Source organism: Castor canadensis, chromosome 2, assembly GCF_047511655.1.
Source record: "Castor canadensis chromosome 2, mCasCan1.hap1v2, whole genome shotgun sequence".
NCBI lineage: Eukaryota > Metazoa > Chordata > Mammalia > Rodentia > Castoridae > Castor > Castor canadensis.
In genome coordinates, this window is record NC_133387.1 from 157,826,722 (window position 1) to 157,844,290 (window position 17,569).

Genomic DNA, 17,569 nt, shown 5'->3' on the forward strand with positions numbered 1-17,569 from the left:
GGTTTGAAACCTTAAAAGTTTTGTAGAGAAATTATCCTACAGAATTTAGTAGAATGTAGATAAATTTTGTGCATCATGCATCATGGACTGCTGTTTCAGTTTGAGATCTCTAATGGCCTTGCTCATGGTTTTCCTTAGCTAACCAATGGTTAACTTTAGGCTCATTTTCTCCACCTGTCCGGATCTCCCTTTTCCATTTTCATTAGGCCTCCTCCACCCTCTTATATCCGAATTTCTTTATATTTGTGTTGTGGACCCATTGGGCAAGCCTGTAAAGCCTGTGGACCTGTTCTCAGAATAATGTTTTTAATGTATAAAAAAATGTAAGATTACAAGGGAAATGAAATACACTTATTAACATATTAAAACAATTTTAAAAAATTAAAAATTAAAATGATTTTATATTAGTAACATGCTGTGTGTGTGTGTACATGTGTGTGAGTGTGTGAGACGGGGGTCTCTCTTACTGTGTAGCCCAGACTGTCCTTGAACTCTTGATCTTCTTGCCTTAGCCTCCCCAGTTCTGGGATTACAGATGTGAAGTACACCACTACACCTGGCTACATGCTTTCTAATTTTTTAAACAATAAGCTCTAGAAATAGGTATAATAATTACTATAATTTTTAAATAGAGAGATGAGCATAAATGATACTTTGAAATCTGTAACAACTACAGTGTCATACAAAAATACCTAGTATGTGGCTAGGAGTGTGGCTCAGTGTTGGAACACTTGCCTACATTTGTAAGGCTCTGGGTTCCATCCCCAGAACTGAAAAAAAGAAAAACAAAAACAAAACTAGCTGGGTGCCAGTGGCTCACACCTATAATCCTAGCTACTCAGGATCAAAGATCAGGAGAATTGTTGTTCAAAGCCAACCCAGGCAAATAGTTCACAAGACTCCGTCTTGAAAATACCTAACAAAAAAGGGTTGGTGGAGTAGCTCAAAGTATAGACCCTGAGTTTAAGCTCCTACACTGGAAAAAAAAAAAGCTAATAATCTATTAGTTATAGCAGTTAGGGAAAATGAAATTGTAGTTTTGTTTTCCACTCAAGTTCATAAACTACCCTCTGAGTTCTGTGGCTCATGGAACGCAAGATAAGAACTCCTAGTTTAACTCCTTAAGCTGGGGGTGGAGGTAATATTGTGAAATCACTTGAATTAACCATTTATTCCCCCAGTTTGTAGAGTAAGATGAACTCTACACCTAAATCTAATGGACACTGCACTTCTGTACTCCCAAGCACAGGTGTTATTATTACATCTGTACCATTTTGAAGTGTAATGCTGGGAGATGAGTCACTGCCAGTGTATGCAGAATAAAGCCCTCTTCTGCCCTCTCCCAAGATGTCTTATGTCCTAGGATTGCCCCCTGGAACCTCCAGAAAGGAACACAGCCCTACTGACATCTTGATTTTAGCCCAGTGCTACCCATATGAACTTCTCTAGGACTATAGGATGGGATGATCAATTTGCATTGTTTAAACTGTTAAATTTGTGATAGTTTGTTACAGCAGCAATAGGCAACTAATGTACTAACCCCACTTGATTCATTTCTCCCTAGCAAAGGTGGCAAAAGGAGCAGTATTTCATGCCAAGGCCTTCTAGGGTAATGTTTAAAGACTGTTTGGCTGCACTGTTATCTTGGTATAGCTCCTGAAGTTGACTTATTCCTAATTGTCCTTGACTTGTAATACTGGTGTGATTACATAACCCCTTAACTCCATCTCACCTTACTGAGTTTTCCCTCAAAAAAAAAAAAAATAGTAGTTCTCCAGTGGCAGTATGATTTTAGCCTTTGATTTGGATTTGACCTCTTTAAGTGCAATTTAGAGTTTGTTTGGGATTACAGGCATGTACCATACTACGCTTGGCCTAGCTGAGAGTTTTGACAGTGCTTACCTTTTTGAGGTCTCTTGAATGTAATGCATAGGTTCTGTGTGGAGCAAAGAGCAGTTAAGCAATAAGTTAACATAAAGGAAAGTTACCTGGAATCCCAGAAGTACTTTTCAGTTCTGACCAGCTGTGTCAGCTCTGAGAGGCAGCAAGCCTCTCATCTGTCCCCTGAGCCACGAAAATTGTGTCAGTGGCTCAGAATTTGAGGCTAATAATTGTCAAGAAATAGATTTACTCTTAACAAAAGTTCCTTCTTCTTGGCAGATCTTTTTAGTACCTCTCTGCAAATTAGTGTTGGCTCATCTGTATGCTCTTATAACCAGAAGCCCTGGAACTTTGAAACAGGCTTATCAGTCGAACCACCTGCTAGAATTAACAGCCAAAGGGAGTAAGAAAGTGTTGGACAGCCTGAATAGAAATTCTATCCATTAATGAAGAATGCTTCTTTTATATAAAAGAAAAAGGAAACGGGGATGTAGTAGGCAGAGCAGCTCTTGGACTTACTGTATCGCAGACACACTCTTTTCATCTGTGGCCTAGATATGTTTCTCCTTTCACACAGATGGGTAGTTATGTGACATATTAACTACTAAGAGGTATTTATTTATTCATTCATTCATTTATTTTGGAGACAGAGTCTCACTGTGCAGCTGAGGCTGGCCTGGAAATCACAATCCTCCTGCCTCATTTTCCCAAGTAGTGGATTACAGGCATGTACCACCACACCTGGGTTACTAAGAGATCTTAAAAATAGGAATTATAAAGCAAGGTTTATTTTTAGTATTGATTTTGCCATTCAGTATAATCAGTGTGTCTCCTGTTCCCAGTAAGTTCATCCTGGAATTTTAACTATTTGTTCAAAATTAGCTTTCTAATAAAAGTTATGACTTTATAATATGAATTAAAAGCTAACCTTTTAATGTTAAACATACAATATGAAATGTGTTCTTATAAAACCCTGGTAGCTATGTATTTTGATAGCAAGCTATTATTATAGACTATAACCTCATGCAAGACTTGCTTCCCTGTAAATGTGGTATACCATGAACATGTGTCCATTTCTTCTTATCTTTAAAAGTGGTTCTGACCGAGTGTGGGAGTACATAGCTATAATCCCAGTACTTGGGAGGCTGACATAGAGGGACCATGGATTCAAGGCCAACCTGGGCTACCTATGAGACCCTATTTAAAAAAAAAAAAATCACCAAGCTGGAGTTGTAGCGCAAGTGTAGGTAGAGTGCTTTCCTAGCAAGCACAAATCCCTGAGTTCAAACCCCTAGAACCACCAAAAAAAAAGAAAAAAAAGTTCTGCTAAGGTTTTTGGTTGCTTATTTAAATCTAATTAGAAGTAAAACTTGGGAATATTATTATGCCTTAAAGGCCAGCTGTGTGCTGGGTATTCTTCAACCTAAAGAAAGTTTAGTTTGTGCAGTGCCAATAAATTTGATATGGACAAAAGCAAAACATACACGAAGAGAAAAAATTTGGGAGGGGCACTGTGCAATAGGCCAAAGAGGGGGCTAACGTGATAGTAAGGAAAGTGTGCTCCTTAGGTAGAAAAACAGGTTAAGGGCATCAAATAAGTCACAGGTGTTCATTGTGGCCAGCAAACATGTTGAAACAAATTTTCACCAGCCAACCCAGCAAGGGCTTTGTAAAAAGGGAGAATGCTTAATGTTGCTGTCGACATATTCTCCTTATGAATTGGAGAGTGTGGGGAGGTGTAAATTGGTAGTCTTTCTAGAAGGCAGTTTACCAGAGCCTTTGATAATTTTATGCCCAGTAATTTTATTTAAGAATCCACCCTCTCCCCCAGAAAAATCAGGTGTGGAACGTCACAGCATTATTTGAGGATACCTGAAAAACTATCTAAATATGCAGCCTTAAGTGAATTATTTTGTTATGGTATTACCATGTAATGGACAGTTAAGTCAGGAAAAGGAGTTTTGTGCAGTTATGTTTTGTTTTCTTTTGTTTTTTTGCAGCACTGGGGTTTGAACTCAGGGTCTCATGCTTGCTAGGCAGGCGCTGTTAACGGCTTGAGCCACTCCAGCAGCCCCATTGTGCAATTTTTAATGACATGAAAAAATGCTCAGAGGGTGGTGGGGGGGAAACAGGACACAGAGTTTTATACATGTAGAAGAATTAATTTTGCAAAAGAACTTCAGAGGAAGATGAAGGTTTAAGTACAATAAATTGTCTTAAGCTGTCTTAGAACTTAGCCATGTGCAGTTTTTGAGGTGAACTCCCAGAGGGTATCTGAGCAGTTTTCTATACTCACATGTTGTTGTTACCTAGATTACTAAGGGAGCACAAGTCTTTATTTATTTTTGTTTGTTTTAATTTTTTTTTTTTTTGCAGTCCTGGGGTTTGAACTCAGGGCCTTGCACTTGCTAGGCAGGAGCTCTACCACTTGAGCCATGCCACCAGCCCTACAAGTCTTTGTTTTAATCACAGTTCTAATTAGATTTATGACTTGGGCTTGAAGCAGTTGGGAGGAGGAAGAGAGATAGGTAGTAGTGCTCTAGTTGTCTCTAAAGTATCCCGTTCATCTGGGTCTGTCAACTGGACTACTAGAAGGAAAGACAGACTACTATTCTAATACTGCTTCATAAAATATTCTTTGTTGTGAACTTCCAAGATTAGATAGTAGATCAGAAAAGGAAAGCTGCCTTTATTTACCTGCATATCACAGGAATAGATTCCTGTAGACATTTTTAAAAATGATAAAATTCTAACTGTGCCCTTCCTGTTGCTTTAGTCTCCCCAGTGAGCATCTAGTAAGTTAAATTTATACACATGTGTCCTTCATGTACAGTGGGTTTAATCTCTCCTGGTTCTCCACCTAGAGATGGCTGGTATCAGTGGGAAGTGAATTAAAAGGAACCAGATGGCTTCTTATGAGGTCATTACACTAAGTGAGAGCCAAGGAGGGTTTATATAGGAAGGTAATTAATTGGCAGTGCATGAAATGAAGGAAAGCACTACTCTTGTTTTTGCCCTGTTGACTTCTCTGAAGTAATTTTGTTTTGTTTTTTAAAATTATGGAAACAGAGGATAGGACCACTGTCTCTTAATAGAATGGTGTAACACTCAAGCATATACAGCTAAGTGCTCATTAAACTTTATTAACATAGAAAAGTTTTAGTAAAAGACCGTTTGTTAATACAAATCAAATACTGGTAACAGTTTCTTTCCTGGTGATGAAGCCCTTTGCATGACACGTTTAATCTGTTGTTTCACTTTGTTCTGTTGAATCAGAAAAGGTTTGTCTCTGGGGAACAAACTCCCTCATATTTGTTAAGGAAATGTTTCATAAAAGGTTCCTTAAATCAGGTCTTTTAACTGATTTGCCCTTAGGGTTTGACTTCAAAACCCTAAAATACAACATGCTGGCTTTTGAGGCCAAATTCCCAGCTTTCTGTTCATCTGCTATACAATCCGGCTTTGTTCTCTCTGGTACCGGTCTGGGGATCCACCCTACCCTTGTTCATAGCCGATCACTGAGCTTTTCAATAAAAGCCATGGACTGATTGTATTTTTCACCATGTGCTTATTAGGCCAAGCATGACTGGTTTTTATTCTCCAGCCTGACAGAGTGTGTGCTTGAAATTTGTGTGTGAGTTAAGGATGAAAAGATCAGATATATTTACAAACAGCATTAGAAGTAGTGTTATATTTTTCTTTGTCAGGTGGGTTAATAATATCTATGCAACCAAGCTTCAATTAACAATTCAGCCAACACCACAAAGGAAACCAAAGGTCAAAGCTTGAATTCTCAACTCCAGTGTGGTATCCTGGTCACTAGAATGTGCCCCATCAGCATTGGAAAGAATAAAGGTCATCAACTGAGAAAAAGAAATGCTTTTGGACAGATTCTTTTGAAAATTATCTGTGTGTACACATACTCGTGTTGGTATTGTGATTTGGAATATGGCGTTTCAGCAAGGTTATGATTATAAACTTAACTAAATTGTATGAACTTATTTTAGCTCTGCCATCCCTTGAGCAGCAGTACTTACCTTATTAATGATTTGCCAGTCATTGAACTGGCTAGTGATCCTGTTCCCTTAAACACCTGTGGGAGCAACAGGGAAGCATCAGAAGTCACTCTCTAGGCAGGTTGAGTTTGTTTTTAATGGTACTGTTTATTTATCTTTGTTTTCAGAATAAGCCCCAGTCTCCAAAGAGAACTGCATCTCTTCTTCCCATCAACAGTAGTTCCAAAGAAAACGGAATCCATGAGGAGCAAGACCAAGAGCCACAGGATCTTTTTGCAGGCAAGTGTGGACTCAAAACTTAGAAACATTCTAAGTGGCTTTGTTATGTGGCTTGAAGTAGAAACTTGTATGCGTGTATGTAACATAAAACAGAACTTTAAGATACAATTTTGGAGGATTCCAAAAGATGTAAAATACAGGCTCTGCCATCAAGATTCTTACAGGGAGTTTTTGCTCCCATTTCCTGCATGGGGAACAGGAAATGTTTCTCTCTTTTCTCCCCACTGTTCCTCTCCTAATAAACTTTGCTGTTACTTTTACTAAAAAAGAAAAAAATTCTTATAGGTATAGGTAATAAGTCATACATGAATAATAAAATAAAAAAAAAAGAAAGAAATTTTGTTGGGCAGAGGCATGGCTCAAGTGGTAGAGGGCCTGCCTAACAAACAAGGCCCTGAGTTCAGTACCACAAAAAAAAGGAAAAAAAGAAAAAGAAGTTTTATCATAATCTAAATATACTCATACTTATAAAAAACTGAAATAAAAGTTTTAAGTAATGAGCCTTATCACTGCTAATGAAATCTAAAATTTTCCATTTTTCTTTTTTAAATGCTCTTTGCAATCCATTGAATTGTTTTCATAACAAGAAGTTAAAACCTGCAGCCAGGCATCGTGGTCACACCTGTAATCCCAACACTTGGAGACAAAGGCCGGAGGATCTTGAGTTCCAGGCAAACCTAGTTTAAATAGTAAAATTCTGTCTCAGCAACAACAAAACATGTTCCAACCTGCAATTTGAAAAGTATGGAGTAGAGTTTTGGCACTATTAACATTTTGGGCTGGATAGTCTCCTTTGTTAAGGGGAATATTTTTGTCTCTCAAAAGACATTTGCTAATGATTAGAGACATCTTTGGTTGTCACAACTGGGAATGCTACAGTGACATAGAGGATAAAGGCAATTGATACTGCTAAACGACTTACAATACATAGGGCAGCCTCTCACAACAAAGAATTGCCAACATTGAAACTCTTAGGTCTAGAGTGAGCTTGGAGGGTTTCCGGGAAGAAGGAGAAAAAGCGTTCAAATGATTGACAAGAAGCATAAAATGTATTTGAGGGACAGTCAATAAACTTGGTAGGAACAATGGAGGGGGTGAATCTAATTAATATGTACTGTAAGCACATAAGTAAATGTTACAATGTATCCTTCCTGTACAACTGTTATATGCTAATAAAATATAATAAACTTGGTGGGTCAAAGCAGAAATTCATAGAGAAGCCATGGAAGATAAGGCTGGAAATATAGTTTGGAAACAGGTTTGGGAGGATTTACACATTAGTAACTAAGTTTGAATATTCCTTCTGATGCCAATGAAGAGCCATTGGCAGTTTTGCTTAAAGAATGTGAATGGATGAAGTAATGCTTTAGCAAAGCTGGTCTAGTGGAATTACATAAAATGAGTAGTAGTGGTAAACTTTCTTTTTGGCAATACTGGCCAGGACTGGAGACTTTTTAAGAAGGCAATCACAAATTAGCTTAATAATAAAATAATAAAGACTGAACAGAAGATGATACAAGTAGTCAAGGAAAGGTGAATGCTTTTCAGAAGAGAAATCAACAAAATCTGGTATGAGTGACTAGAAAAAAAATGGGGACTGAAGACCAAATCAAAGATTTTAAATCCAAGGATTGAGAAGAAAATGGCACCATTTGAAACTGCATTTTAAAGGAAAGAAAAAAATGACTCAGGGGGAAAAGTTAGTGGTTTTTTTTTTTTTTTTTTTTAATTTTTTTGGCTGGTACTGGTGTTTGAACTCAGGGCTTCTCGCTTCCTGGACAGTTACTCTTCCTCTTGAGGCACTCCACCAGCCCTTTTTGCTCTGGTTATTTATTTGTTATTTATTTTTTTGGTGGCACTGGGGTTTAAACTCAGGGCCTCATGCTTACTAGGCAGGCACTCTACCACATGAGCCACTCTACCAACTCTGCTGTGGTTATTTTTGAGATAGGGCCTCGATTTTTGCTGGGACTGGCCTGAACCATAATCCTCCTGTTTATGTTTCCCACTGTAGCTGGGATGACAGGTGCATGCCACCATGCTCAGCTATTTCTGTTGAGACAGGTCTCGTGAACTTTTTTCCCATGCTAGCGGTACCACAATTCTCCCAATTTCAGTCTCTCACAAACCTTAGGATGACAGGTGTGTGCCACTGTGCTCAGCTATTGGTGGAGATGGGGTTCTTGTGAACTTTTTGCCCAGACTGTCCTCAAACAGATCCCCCTACCTTCCCCTCCTGAGTAGCTAGGGTTACAGGCGTGAGCCACCATCACCTGGCTAGTTTGGGTTTTTGATATTTAAAATTCGAATGTAAAGGGAAATACCCAGGACATGATTTGAACTGTGGTTCCCTACCTGAGAAAAGAAAAAAAGAACAGTAGATGTGGACTCATCTTCCTAGAGGTGATAGTCAAAGCTGCTCTGTGAATGAGATCCTCACTGGAGTGCGATGTGAGGTTTTGGGAAGACTCTATCATTAGAAGTCTGGTAGGAAATTTAAAGTACATGAAAGGGAAGAAGAGATAGGAAGAAGGAATGTGAAGTTAGAAGATTTTCCACTTCCTTCCATCCCTGAAACTTTGAAGTATCCACTATCCCTTCTGGTAGTGATTTTATTTGAATACAAATTTCTGCCAGAGAAATGATACAAACACAAATAATAAATTCTCTTTAGTTATATGGCAGGTTGAAAAGAAGGTAAATTTTCTATCTTTGAGACCTTAATATTTGTGTGATCTTTTCTTATAAGAGGACCTGAAATCTTCGTGTGACAGAGTTATTCCCATGATTAGGCTTTTAGTACATGAACGTGTAGAAGATCTTTATTAGTAGTAATGATTCTGATTTGCTTTTTTTCCCTGCCAATTTCATAAATGAACCAATACCTGCTCACTACTGAGAAAGGATGTAAGAGATATCTCTAAGATATCTTTGATATCACAATGAGATGTTTAGTTTAGGACTTATGTAGCTTCTCAGATTAAGATATTGATTGTGGAAATTTAGACCTTTTTTAAAAATTTTAAAAATGATTTTATTTTCTACATGATTAGTTCAGTTATGAACAGTCTCTGATAGAGCCCAAAGATTTTACATTACTTTATTAGGAGTACAAAGAAACAAAAACATTTTAATGCTTAAGCATAATGCTTAAACATTTTTAAGCATGTTTAATGTTTTGGCATGTTCATTACATTCATTTTCAATAGAAAATGCTCATCTTTCAAAAGGCTTTTACTAGTTGTTGGTTTGGGGGTTTTTTTAGAAATTTTTATTTATCTTATTTTGAGATGTAGTCTCACTGTGTTGCCCAGCCTGGCTTCAAACTCTCAATCCTCCACTCTGCCTTCTGAGTGCTGGGATTATAGTTTTGTACCGCCACACCTAACTTTAGCCAAAGGTTTTAAATGAACAGTACTTCGTGTTTTATTTCCAACTGTATTTATTAACTTAATCTTTTATGTAGAACCTGCATGAAGTGAATATCCTACACATACTTTGGCTGGTTGCTTGTTTCAAGGACTCCCTGGTAGCCTACCATGTTCATTCTATATGCTTTGTTCTGCTTTATACTCCCACACCAGGGTTGTATTATATACCATCACTTTCTTTCCTGATAGGAATCAGGTTCCATGTCCAACAATGTGTGGCAACTTTGTTTGCAGACATGATTCACATTTAATGATTAGTACACTGATTTAGAACTTGACTATCTGTATCCATGGTTTTTTCCTGCTCCAAGTGAAAATCTAAAAAAGAAACAAACTTTTTTGAAGTCCCTCAGACTAAGATTGAATACCTACTGGTCAGACCAAACCCAAATGGGTATTTGTTTTTCTTTACTAAAAAAAAAAAAAAAAAAACTGTTTAGGTTTAGAACTTCTAGCTTCATTGCTCCAAGATGAAAGTGCATTCTTACTTGCATAAGAAATTTTAAAACAAAAATTGTGTATAACATTATGTTTGTTTATTTTCATGGTACTGGGGACTTTGTAATGTTATTTTAAGATCTCCTCTCTGAGCCAGGCACTATGGCTCGTATCTATAATCCCAGCTACTTGGGAGGGAAAGGTTGAGAAAGTTTTAGTTCAAGGTCACCCAGGGCACAATGTTAGCAAGACCCCATCTCAACCAATAAGCTAGACACGGTGATGGATGCCCATGATCCCAGCTATCCAGGGATCATACAGGTATAGATAGGAGGATCACAATCTGCAGCCATCACTGGGCAAAAATGTGAGACCCTATCTAATAAATAAATAAAGCAAATAAAAGGATGGGGGTTTGATTCAAGTGGTAGAGGACCTGCCTAGCAAGCAAGAAGGCCTCTGTTCAAACACTTGTACCACCACACACACACACACACACCCCGCCCAAAAAAAAGTCCCCTATCTGGAACACTTTGAGAATGAGTTGTTCTCAACTGAGCTTTCCTAAAATAGACAAAAGCAGCTTTTAGGCATATTTGAAGTTTTAGCATCTTTTCTAGTTTTTTTTTTCAACTGTTTTGATCAGAAAGATTTTTAGATATTATGCACCTTTTTTCCATTTGAATAGATTTTATTAAGTGCAGCTTAATGTTTGCAAGGATGTCTAAACTATAATTGTAAACAATTCTTTTTTGTTTGTTTTTTGGCATTGCCAGGGTTTGAATTTAGGGCTTTGTGTTTGCTAAGCAAGTGCTCTACCACTTGAGCCACTGCTGCCCTTTTTGATCTATTTATTATTTTTGAGATAGGGTCTCACTTTTTCGCCCGGGATGCCCTGGATGGTAATCATCCTATTTATGCTTCCTGCAGTAGCTAAGATGACAGTTGTGCACCACCACACCCCATTGTTTCAAACCACAATCTCAGTCTCTTTCTCCTGAGTACTAGGATTACAGACATGAGCCACAGGCCTGGCCTTGTAAGCAGTTCTTAAACTACTAAAATAATGATGCTGTCCTTAAGTTTAGCAAACTGCTCTTTCCCAAGTGTTATTGTGTTTGTATCTTGGATCCATTTTTTTCTAGCTTATATTTTTATACTTTTCTGGACTTTTCTTTGGTGTCATTGTTTGTTGTTAATATGCTTGCCTCTTATATCATTATTGGCTTGTAAAGTAGACAACCAAACATTGTCCTTTTACAATTATAGCAAGAATTGCTGGTGGCTCACTACTGTAATCCTAGCAACTCAGGAGGCAGAGATCAGGAGGATCGAGGTTTGAAGCCAGCCCAGGAAAATAGTTCATGAGACCCTATCCCAAAAACACCCATCACAAAAAAATGAGCTGATGGAGTGGCTCAAGATGTAAGCCCTGAATTCAAGCAAAAAACTTGAAGCAATACTGCAAAAAAAAAAAAAAAAAAAAAAGTAGGCTTCATGTAAGGTTCTAAAGGTTCTAAAGGAATACTCTCTACCTAGGCACAGTGGTACACAATATAATCCCAGCTACTTGAGAGGCAAGGTAGGAGGATCTTGAGTTTGAGGCCAAACCAGGCAAAATTAGCAAGACCCCATCTCAAAAAAAATTACGAAAGGCCTAGGAGCATGGCTCAAGTGGTAGAGCTCTTACCTAGCATGCTTGAGCTCTGGGTTCACTCTCCAGTACCAATAGATAGATAAATAAATAGATAGATAGGTAGAGAAATTTTCCCAAGAGTGAAATTAATTGGCACATTTAATTTGGCTGTGAAGTCTTTTTGCTTGATCTCTGGTTCTTGTCTTAATTATACGTAGGAAAGACTGGCCAAATAGTTGTATGGAAAGGAAAGAGAGAGGCTGCTCTACTGCTTTGTACATTTGTACTTTTGGCCTTTGCCAAAAGAACACTCCCTACCATCCTTCTTTTAAACTCATGCAAAAAAATTTCATGGCTTTTATTTTTCGCAGTCCAAGAGCCTGTAAGTACTAAGAGCATTTGCTATTGTTCTATGAGTCTAAGCCTGTAGAATTGATGCTCCACCTTCACAGACCCATTATTGACCTCACCTTAAAATATCAACTGTTTTTAGATGCCACAGTGGAACTATCCCTAGATAGTACACAAAATAATCAGAAGAAGGTACCAGCCAAAATGCTTGTTCCTGTTCCTCCACAAGAAGCCACAAGTTCTTCTAAGTCCCAGCTAAGCTACGAGGAGGTGAGAATCTGTCTTTTTGTTTTTGAATTTTTAGGACTGTGTGCTGCTAGTCTGAAGTTCAATTGAGTGTGACCTTGAGAAAATACGTAATGACTCCTGAAGGAGAGCTTAATGCTTAATGGACAGCTAGAATACAATAATGGACTCTTCTTGGACAGAGTATCTATTGCCTGGAGTATAACTCAAAGACTTTAAATGGTCACTAGTGATTTTTAGTGTCTGAGGCCCCCATATTTAGGACTATAGTCTCTCCTCACTCCCTTCTAAGCCTGAAAGAGACCAGCTCATCCAAAATCTAGTAATTATTTATTGTTATCAAAATAAGGTTTAAAGGATATAGATATAACAAAGGTCTGTGAGCTGGCTCCCAAATTAAAATTGTGGGACTTAATTCATTGAAATTATTAAGAGTGGACGGAACTGGACTGTGACACACAGAAGTATACATCATGACTTTATTATACTGACTTAAAGTTAATACAAGATAAAATTAATAGCCTTTTCAGAGTAACTCATGATTTGTCTTTTCTTTGTAAAGCTAGAGGAAGAAGAACAGGAGGACCAATTTGATTTGACAGTAGGTATTACTGATCCAGAGAAAATAGGTAAGTGTTCTTGGGACTCCTTGTAATGTTAGGATGGGGCTGTGGAAAGTATGGCTAGCTAATTTGGGGATGGCTACCTCCAGAGCTGAACCACCCAATGTAAAGTACTCTTTAGTATTTTTCCTGTAAAAGAAAGATGTTTTTTAAAATTTTTTTTTAAAGATTTAAAAGCCAGGCGCCAGTGACTCAATTCCTGCAGTCCTAGCAATTTAAGAGGCAGAGATGAGGAGGATTGTGGTTCAAAGCCAGCTGGGGTAAATAGTTCAAGAGACCCTAGCTCAAAAACACCCATCACAAAAAAAGGGCTGGTGGAGTGGCTTAAGTTGTAGGCCCTGAATTCAAACCTCAGTACCACACAAAAAAGTATACCCAGGAAGCTGAGCTTCCAGGGTCAGCAACAGCATTTACCCAGTGCTTTACTTAGGTTTTTCTTGGCCTTAGGAAGACAAATCAGGGACATCAAATACTAGACAAGTCCTTTTTAAAACTCAAATGATGCTTTTCTCCCTCAGAGTTGATTAGATTATTTTATAACCTTTTAAGTAAACACCCAAAAAGTACATGTTTTAAAATTTTGGGATGATGTGGAGCTTACGTTTCAAAAAGTTTGAGATTCTTGTTGCAGATCATTTATCATGCACTGTTGATATCCTAATGAGATCTACCTATGCATGTTTCATAGATGAAAGACTTAAGGATCCAAGTTGAAATCAATTTGTGGTCAAATTGAAGTTTCAAAAAGCATACTACTAACTTTGTCCAGATTTGAATTTTTAGGATAGCTGTCCGCTGTCAAAGTCAAAAGTCAAAGTCAAAGAACAATAGTCTTTGACTTTCTTCAATTGATAGTTCCTTACAGAAAAGGCTATGCAGATTTTCTGAATGGGTGGCTCAGACGTCAAATGGAACAGTTAAAATATAATTTCTTAGCTCTTTGTTTATTCACAACTATAAACAGAAGTTTGTAAAGTCTAGTTAGACTTTATGCCAAAGTAGTTGAAGTTAAACTGCGGATATTTACTTTTTTTGGACAATGGTAGTATGTTTATGAGCATCTTACATAATTTTTCATCTATCAGTACAGGAAATTAAAGAACAAATAGAAAATAGATTTCCTGTTATATCAAAATGTGACCCAGGGTAAAGCCAAGATCAGAACTTTGGATTACATGTCTAGGATTCTCTTTTGCTTCTCTAATATTCTAGTGTCTGGTCATGGTGGCTCATGCTTATAATTCTAGTTACTTGGGAGGTAGAGACAGGAGGATCACAGTCTGAAGCTGACCCAGGCAAAAGCATGAGACCTTATCTGAAAAATAAACTAAAGCAAAAAGGGCTGGAGGTGTGGCTCAAGAGGTACAGCATTTGCCTAGCAAATTTGAGACCCTGAGTTCAAACTTCAGTACTGCCCCCCCAAAAACAAATAAACAACTTAGCACATTAACGTAAGTTATTAGTTACTTAACTGCTTTAAATCACTGTAGAATAAAACAAATTACTAATTTTAACATTTAATGTCATGATATTGAACCATGAAAGGGAGTTATTAGTTACCTAGGGCAGTTATACCAAAATATCACAATCTAGACGGCTTAAAACAACATATTCTCGCACAGTTCTGAAGACCAGAAGACTGAAATCTTAGTGTTGAGTGACACTGATGTGCAAGGGAGGGATTGTTTTCATGCCTCTCTCCTAGCTTCTAGGAGCCTCGTTCTTTGGCCTGCAGATGCATCATTCCACTCTCCCATGGCATTCTTTTGAAGTGTCCCCATATCATCTTCACTCTGCACATATTTATCTCTGTCTGAGTTTCCATATTATGGATACCAGACATCATTGGGGTAAAACCTCCCACCCTAATGTCTTCATTTAAACTTGATGACCTCTGTAAAGACAATGTTTCAAGCCAGGCGCTGGAGGTTCCTGCCTATAATTCTAGCTATTCAGGGGGCATAGATTAGGAGGATCTCATTTCTAAGCCAGCCTTGGACAAATAGTTTGCCAGACCCTATCTTGAAAAAAAAAATCACCCAAAAAAGGACTGGTTGAGTGGTTCACTGAATACCTGCCTAGCAAACATGAGGCCCTGAGCTCAAAACCCAGAGCCAAAAATAACAAACAACAACAACAAAAAAGACAGTGTTTCCAGCTGAGCACTGGGTGGCTCAGGACACCTCTAATCCTGGCTGTTTAGGAGGCTGAGATTGTGAGGATTGTCATTTGAGGCCAGCCCCCAGAAATAGTTTGCAAGATCCCATCTTCAAAATAACCAGAGCAGAATGGACTAAAGATATGGTTCAAATGATAGAGCACCAGCTTTGCAAGTATGAAGCCCTGAGTTCAAACTCCAGTCTCACCAAAAAAAAGAAGGGAAAAAAGACTTTCTAAATAATGTCACATTCTGATGTATTGAGAGTTAGAACTTTCAATATAATTATTTGAAGGAGACATGACTTGTCCATAACGGAGTAATTTAAACATCTCATGGATCAGATTGATTTGAACACAAATTGCTCTTGGTAATAAGCTTTTATCCCCCTTATGCTGTAATCTGGATTCTTGGTCATGTTGATGCCAGGAAAACAGGTAATTAAAACATTCTCATATTTGGGACCTAATCTTTATAACACATTTTGTTTGTGTGGCTGTTTATTCAACATGAACTTCTCATTCTCACACATTTAAATAAATTAGAGTCCTACCTTTATTAGAATAGTCTTAGGGTCTTGATAATTCACATATGCCATCTTCAACTCTCTGAAATTACTTAGGAAATTTACATAGATTTTAAAACTATTGTATTACTAGCCTATTTGCAGATCTTACATACTCTGTAAACATAATATATCTCTTTTCATACACATTGCCTTTGTACAAGCACCTGGCATACAGGCAAAGTGTGTAGAGATCCTGCTTTGCTAGTGTGTTTTATGTACATTTGCACGTAGACTTTCTTAGTTACAGGTACTAAATTATGGGAGTAAACATGACTACTCTACAGTGAACTGGGCTGGGGATATAGCTCATTGGTAAAGCACTTGCCTACCATGGGTAAGGTGCTAAGGTTCAGTGCCCAGCACTGCAAAAAAAAATTAAGATTGTTTTGAAAATCAGTGGTAAACATCCTTAGTAGTATTAGGCAATGTACTAAATGTGGTTTAGAAGAGAATTTACGGTGATAACAAGGTAATTTCTAAAGTGTATAATTTCTTTCATTAAGCACCCTTTTGGTAATAGTTGGAGAGGCAGAGTGGGCATGACTTCTGTTCCTGTATAATTTCCACCTTCTCTGTCCACTTATAAAAGCAAGCATTTCCAGCTATCTTTCTGAATCCAGGTTGCAAAATGTGGCCCTGCTGATCCAGTACTGCCTTCTTCCTCTGGGCCATCACTGCAGAACAGTTTAGGAGCTTAAGCAACTGGAAATTGTTGACCTAGGTTTTCCTGTTTAGTGGGGAAGAATCGGGCAAGGAAGGAAAAGAACAAACCAACCCCAAACACCATGTGCAGCACTGGAGCTGTGTCTGGATTCCAATGTCTTTTCAGTGCTCAGGGAGTCAATGGTGCCTTTATCTCCCTAAGTGGTCTAGGTCAGGACACTACCACAGAGAAAAACAGTTGCCTGAATCCCAGATTATTTAACAGTCAAAGGCTTTTTCATAAAAATAATTCCTCCAGGAAAGGGACATTTGTGTGACATCAAGCAACCCAAGTGTCTTCCTGCCAGGCCCTTTGCTCTGGGTGAACATGCTAGATCACAGAGGTCAGTGTCCCCCAGCCCCAGTGGAGGGGACCGTGATGGTATTTCTGAAAGAGAAAACTGAGCCCAGAACTAGCCTAGGGTAGAACTACTTGTTTCCTTTTACATCAGTTGCTTCCTTTTTCTCCTGCTTTATACAGCAAGAGGATTGTTTGGTTTCTGACAGATGTGTGTAACCAGCCCAAATATTGGCATGGTAACAACCAATGGATTGTCAGTATCCATTGCTGCTTTGTGGATGGTATAAATGGAGCCTGGCTTTGGAACAGGGGGCTGACTCTTGTCTCACTCAAACTGGTGCCCAGCCAGCATTGGTGGGGGCATATGTGCCACAGGGACCCCAAGGCAAAGTAGGAAGAGGATTTTAGGTTTGCATAGAAGCTAGAGGATGAAACAGACCGTTACAATGAACCCCCAGTACAACAACTAAAAAAAAACCAAATTGGAAAAAAAGAAATAAATCCTTACTCTTCTGATTCCTTATTAAATGTTCCAAGATTAGCACTGCTTTGACTTAGAGAATAATCCTCTCCTGCCTTCTTGTTTTTCCACAGGGGATGGCATGAATGCCTATGTAGCCTACAAAGTTACAACCCAGGTGAGTCCCGTGACTTTGCTGATGAGAGCCTTAAAACACTTAGCCACTCATACCAGGAGGGTCTCGTTCAGATTATTTCTGGGATTCTTTTAATTTCTTCCCATTTTTCTTCATGTTTACTCAAGTTAGAGTAAGCCTGCATCCCCTTCGTACTCTTATTCTGGGTACCATACTGAGCCTTTCCACTATTCTTCCAGAAAGCTAACACACTTCAGTGTGAAACCTGGCAAATTTTATTAAGACATACAGCATATCTGGTTAGCCCCATCTCTAAGGACGTATATTGCTTGGAGCTAGTTTG

The 17,569-nt window shown here is 38.3% G+C and overlaps 1 protein-coding gene across 3 annotated transcripts in view; it reads left to right on the forward strand.

Moving 5' to 3' along the window:
* Snx1 (sorting nexin 1) overlaps window positions 1-17,569 on the forward strand; it is a 40,602-nt gene that overhangs the window by 7,850 nt on the left and 15,183 nt on the right. For all 3 annotated transcript variants that reach the window (XM_074066177.1, XM_074066176.1, XM_020174079.2), the window contains exons 2-5: window positions 6,065-6,176; window positions 12,175-12,302; window positions 12,841-12,907; window positions 17,225-17,268. In XM_074066177.1, the coding sequence (XP_073922278.1) occupies window positions 6,065-6,176; window positions 12,175-12,302; window positions 12,841-12,907; window positions 17,225-17,268 (351 nt within the window). The remainder of the gene's footprint in view (window positions 1-6,064; window positions 6,177-12,174; window positions 12,303-12,840; window positions 12,908-17,224; window positions 17,269-17,569) is intronic.